Source organism: Suricata suricatta, chromosome 6, assembly GCF_006229205.1.
Source record: "Suricata suricatta isolate VVHF042 chromosome 6, meerkat_22Aug2017_6uvM2_HiC, whole genome shotgun sequence".
Classification (NCBI taxonomy): domain Eukaryota; kingdom Metazoa; phylum Chordata; class Mammalia; order Carnivora; family Herpestidae; genus Suricata; species Suricata suricatta.
The window spans coordinates 31,406,147-31,412,005 of NC_043705.1; the positions used below are offsets into that span (position 1 = coordinate 31,406,147).

General features: G+C 44.5%; 3 protein-coding genes across 8 annotated transcripts in view; all 3 read left to right on the plus strand.

Moving 5' to 3' along the window:
• The window catches only part of LOC115294310 (protocadherin gamma-A8-like), a 1,608-nt gene extending 1,271 nt beyond the window's left edge, over positions 1–337 (plus strand). The window contains exon 1 of the mRNA XM_029942114.1: positions 1–337. This exon is cut by the window's left edge and continues 1,271 nt beyond it. Coding sequence (XP_029797974.1) covers positions 1–272 — 272 coding nt within the window. The 3' untranslated portion in view covers positions 273–337.
• Positions 1–5,859, plus strand: part of LOC115294307 (protocadherin gamma-C3) — a 161,270-nt gene that overhangs the window by 76,773 nt on the left and 78,638 nt on the right. The gene's annotated exons all lie outside the window — the stretch shown is intronic.
• LOC115293987 (protocadherin gamma-B6-like) overlaps positions 3,721–5,859 on the plus strand; it is a 3,586-nt gene continuing 1,447 nt past the window's right edge. The window contains exon 1 of the mRNA XM_029941699.1: positions 3,721–5,848. Coding sequence (XP_029797559.1) covers positions 3,984–5,848 — 1,865 coding nt within the window. The 5' untranslated portion in view covers positions 3,721–3,983. The remainder of the gene's footprint in view (positions 5,849–5,859) is intronic.

The window sequence follows — 5,859 nt, forward strand, 5'->3', positions numbered from 1 at the left end:
TACAAGCTGAAGATGTGGGGGCACTTTTGGGGAGGACCAAAGTGCTCATTTCAGTGGAAGATGTAAATGACAATAGACCAGAAGTGATCATTACATCTCTGTTTAGCCCAGTCTTGGAAAATACTCTCCCTGGAACAGTAATCGCCTTTTTGAATGTGCATGACCAAGACTCTGGGAAGAATGGTCAGGTTGTCTGTTATACATCTCATAATTTACCTTTTCTTTTTTTCTTTTCTTCTCCTTTTCTTTTTTATTTCTGCTCCTTTCTCTGAGAGAGCACAAAAGTGTGAGTGGTGGAGCGGAAGAGGGAAGGGGCAGAGGGAGAGAGAGAATCCCAAGCAGGCCCCATGCTCAGCATGGACACCAGCTCAGGGCTTGATCCCACAACCCTAGGATCATAATCCAAGCTGAAATCATGAGTCAGACAGTCAACTGGCTGAGCCACCCAGGTGCTCCGTTATTTACCTTTCCAATTAGAAAAGTCAATAGATTATTATATATTGTTGATAGCCTGAATTCTTCATAGAGAAGAAACATCTGAATATAGCATCACAGTGACCACAACAGATAGAAATTTACATCATCCTGCATGTAATTGTTGCCAATGACAGTACACCTTCCTTCCCTGTAAACTTCTACTCAGTCTGTCTTTTTGAGAACAACCATAGAAGAACCTTCGTCTTCTCAGTGACAGTCCATGACCCCAATAGTGTCGAGAATGCCCAAGTTATTCACTCCTTGGCTGGCAACACTATCCAAGGGTCATCCTATGTCTCCATCAATTCTGACACACTGGCATGATATATTCATTGCATCACTTCAACATGAGCAGATTTGTGATCTCAAGTGAAGGCAAGTGACAGTGGGAACCGACTATTCACCAGCAACATGTCATTGAACTTGTTTGTGCTGGACCAGAAGGACAATGTACCAGAAATCTGTACCCTATTTTCCCTACTGATGTGTTATACCATCATGGAATTGGTACCCTGCTCCACAGAACCTGGCTACCTGATGGCCAGGGTGGCTGTATGCAGAGACTTGGGTCAGAACACCAGGTCTGCCACCTGCTCAAAGCCAGTGAGCCAGGGCTCTGTGTGATGGGACTGCACACAGGCAAGGTGCACACTGCAGGGGTCCTGCTGGACAAAGATTGGCTCAAGCAGAGCCTGGTGGTGGTGGTACAGGACCAAGGCCAGCCCCCTATCTTGGCCACTTTCACCCTCACTGTGGCCTTGGCCCATACATCCCAGATGGGCTGGCTGACCTTAACAATCTGGAGATCCCCACCTAGCCGAAGACCTCAGACCTCACATTATACTTGGTGGTGATAGTGGCTGCAGTGTCCCTCATCTTCCTCACCTTTGTCATTGTGTTACTGGTGCTCAGGTTGTGGCACTGGCACATTTCACATCTGCTCCAGGCTGCAGGGCTTGGAATGGCTGTGCCTACTTCTCACTTTGTGGGCGTGGATAGGTGTGGGCTTTCCTGCAGACCTATTCCCAGGAAGCCTCACTCAGGGCAGGCTCCTGAGAGAGTCATGTGATCTTTCCCCAGCCCAAGTATGACAGCATGCTGATCAGCTAGGAGGGCTGTAGGAAAAATGACCCTTTGTGTGTTTCAGATGATTCCAGGTTTCCTCCTCTTTAGAGGCGTCTGGGTGGCTCAGTTGGTTAAACATCCAACTTCAGCTCAGGTCATGATCCCATGGTTTGCAGGTTCGAGCCCTGTGTTGGGCTCTGTGCTGACAGCTGAGAGCCTGGAGCCTGCTTCAGATTCTGTGTCTCCCTCTCCCTCTGCCCCTCCTCCACTTGTGCTCTGTCTGTCTCTCTCTCTCTTTCTCTCTCAGAAATAAACATAAAAATTTTTTTAAAAAGAAAATATTTCTTTGGTTCCAGTGAGTTCATTTTTTTCCTTTCTTTTCTATTATGATTTGGTTTTCTCTTTAAGATTTGCGCTTAAGGTATGATACATTCGTATTGACAAATTTCTCACCATTGAAGGTTTTACTGGGCCTTATTTTTGTTCTAACATCTATACGAGGCATTTATTGGTTATATTACTGATAATAAGTTTCTCATAATTAACCTAAATTAACCTAGGGTCAATGGATATCTTCTTCATGGGGCTGCTCTCATTACTGAGCATTGATAGGGCTCTTTGGGTGGGGTTGACTGGTTGGTTGTCAGTTCACTACTAAGTCTTAGGGGTGGTTTTCCATTCCTGAAATTTATTGTTGTTATTTTCTATGGACCCATTGTGAACTTCCTACATGTCTTAGAACTTCTTATATACCTTTGAAACATAAATACAGCTGATAGTCACTTTGAACAGGTAAATTAATGAGAAGACACCTGCATTCTTCCTGCAGAAACTGAGAGCCTAGATTTTTCTGCTTCTGCTCTTCTGTTTCTGTGATAGGACAACCCCTCATTTGAGGTTATGTTTTCCAGATCACATGTTTGTAGAGGTTGTTTGAATTTAAAGATCACTTTTGAGGAAGAGTCACAATTCATTTAGAGGGGTTTCTGAAAATGAACTCTGTGAGGACAAAACAAGGGAAACAAAAATTATGCCTCAACTGTCTGTTATTTATGACTCAGTTCTCCAACCTAGAGGCTAGATATAAATCTGGATAAGGAGACACTTTGGGAAAATAGTCTCAGGGACTGCTGTTGGAGGTTCTAAGAGTATTTTACAAGCTTTTAGCTATAAGGAAAGCAATAACATTTATTTTATTTTTTAAAGTTTAGTTTTTGAGAGAGTGTGTGCATGCACAGAGTGGTGGAGGGGCAGAGTGGGGACAGAAGAACCCAAGCAGGCTCTGCACAGATTGCAGAGAACCTGATGTGGGCTCCAACTCACCAACGGCAAGATCATGACCTGAGCTGAATTCAAACACGACCAACTGAGCCACCCAGGGGCCCCTATTTTATTTTATTTTAAATATAGTGTCATTCCAAGTAATAAATGACTTTCCAGGAGATGTTAAAGATAAACTTTGAAGTTGACCCCAAAATTCTATTTGAAACACGCTGGCTCGAGGGTAACATATCTGGACAGCCATTATGACATACAGATGCTATACTGATTTCAAATACTCCTTACTCCTAATCTAGTAGGAAAAAATTAAAGTGTGATTCTGGTTCATGTTTTTAACTGTGAAATAGGAAAACTGTCACTTGAAGTTTCTGTCCTGGGGAGTAACCATTGGTACTTTGTATTTACAAATATTAAATGTGTTAACTTGGAAAAAACCATAACATACATAGTGATGAAGGCTTGTATATCAGTACCTACTATTCTCTACTATTAATATCATTTGCTTTTAAAAACAACACAAAGCTCATCGGATGAATGGGCACTGTGGAAAGTGTTGAATTCTAGTTTTCTTAAACCAAATAAAACTTTTGTATTGGTAACATTTTATATAACAAAATAGGCTTCACTATTAAAATCCTTATCAATCTTAATGTTTCATCTTAAAGGAAGAGTTAAAGTATCTTGGATTTGCTTCGAAATAATGAGAGTGTACAATATATATTAAATGAAGGTGGCCTTGTGTTGATCGTTATTGTCATTGGGTGATGGGCATATGAAGATTCAATAATAATACTCCCTACTTCTGTATAAACTTGAAAATTTTCCCTAATAAATTTCTCTAAAAACTAAGTACATAGGCTGTAATACTATAATACTAAAATTTGGGACTATTATATAAGTGCATTTTCAAGAAGCAATAGATGCATATTCTATATAGAGAGAAATACCGTATATTTCTCTCTATATAAAATCGGCCCTCCCAGCCCTCCGTGTTGCAGTTGACAGCCACTCACGAGGACTAGGGGGTCAATGCGGAAGTAAACTACTACTTCAGGGGCACTTCCCAGAGTACATGGCATATATAAAAATGTGTATAGGAATTTCGAAGAGCAATATCTATATTCTAGAGATTGTAGAGAAAAATTGGATTCAAGAGGAAAATGTCAGACTGCATTTCCACACGGGGCCTCTGGGCGCCGCTGTCGGCCAGTACAGGGCAAGCGCAGTCGCCTGGGATTTCTATCTCCAGCCTGGGATTTCCTGGGCAGTCACCACCAACACAGAAGAAAACCCGCTTACACACTGAGGGTCGTGGAGGCGCAGACGTTGCCCAACATACACAGATTCCCAGCTCCGCCTATTATGGGTGGAATGCTCTTCGAGTGACGCCGTGGACTGCAGTTTCTTCAGCTTTCCGGAAAACTGGAACCCAGCGAGAACTAGAGCGCGCAATGGGAGGGAGCTGCGCTCAGAGGCGCCCGGCCGGCAGGCGGCAGGTACTGTTTCCCTTCCTGCTACCTTTGTTCTACCCCGCGCTCGGTGAGCCGATCCGCTACGCGATTCCCGAGGAACTGGCCAAGGGTTCGGTGGTGGGGAACCTCGCCAAGGACCTCGGGCTCAGTGTCCTGGACGTGTCGGCTCGGAAGCTGCGAGTCAGCACGGAGAAGCTGCTTTTCAAGGTAGACGCAGAGAACGGGGACTTACTAGTGAAGGACCGAATAGACCGCGAGCAGATCTGCAAAGAGAGAAGAAGATGTGAGTTGCAGTTGGAAGCGGTGGTGGAAAATCCTTTAAACATTTTTCATATCATTGTGGTTGTTGAGGATATTAATGACCATGCCCCTCAATTCGATAAAAAGGAAGTACTTTTAGAAATTTCTGAATCTGTGTCCGAAGGTGCACGAATATCCCTTGACCCTGCCACTGACCTCGATATAGACATGAACTCAGTTAAAGATTATCAGATAAATCCTAACCCTTACTTCTCGCTAATGGTTAGAGTTAATTCCGATGGTAGTAAATATCCAGAGTTATCTTTGGAGAAACTCCTAGACCGGGAACAGCAGCATTCTCATCACTTAATACTGACTGCCTTGGACGGGGGGAACCCACCACGAAGTGCCACCACTCGAATAGAAATCTCTGTCAGGGATGCCAATGATAACTTCCCAGTGTTCAGCAAAGATGAATACAGAATCAGTGTTAGCGAAAATCTGCCCCCTGGATCTTCCATGTTGCAAGTGACAGCCACTGACAAGGATGAGGGGGTCAATGCAGAAGTGAACTACTACTTCAGGAGCACTGCTCAGAGGACAAGATACATGTTCTCGCTGGATGAGAAAACGGGTATGATTAAGAATAACCAATCATTGGATTTTGAGGATACAGAAAAATATACCATGGAAGTGGAAGCAAGGGATGGAGGTGGACTCTCTACCCAATGTAAAGTAGTCATAGAAATCCTAGATGAAAACGACAACAGGCCAGAAATAATCATCACCTCTCTCTCTCATGAAATTTTGGAGGATTCTCTTCCAGGAATGGTGGTGGTTCTCTTCAAGACACGGGACAAGGATTTCGGAGCAAATGGAGAAGTCATGTGTAACATAGGAAAGGATATTCCTTTCAAAATTTATTCCTCTTCTAATAATTACTACAAGCTGGTGACAGATGAACCCCTAGACCGAGAGCAGACTCCGGAATACAACGTCACCATAACAGCCACTGACAGGGGCAATCCGCCCCTCTCCTCCAGGACTACCATCACCTTGCACATAACCGATGTCAATGACAACGCGCCAGTTTTCCACCAGGACTCTTACGTGGTTCACGTGATGGAGAACAACCCTCCAGGAGCCTCCATCGCCCAAGTCAGCGCCTCCGACCCCGACCTGGGACCCAACGGCCACGTCTCCTACTCCATCGTGGCCAGCGACCTGGAGCCACGGGCGCTGGCGTCCTACGTGTCCGTGAACACGCAGAGCGGCGTGGTGTTCGCGCAGCGCGCCTTCGACCACGAGCAGCTGCGCGCCTTCG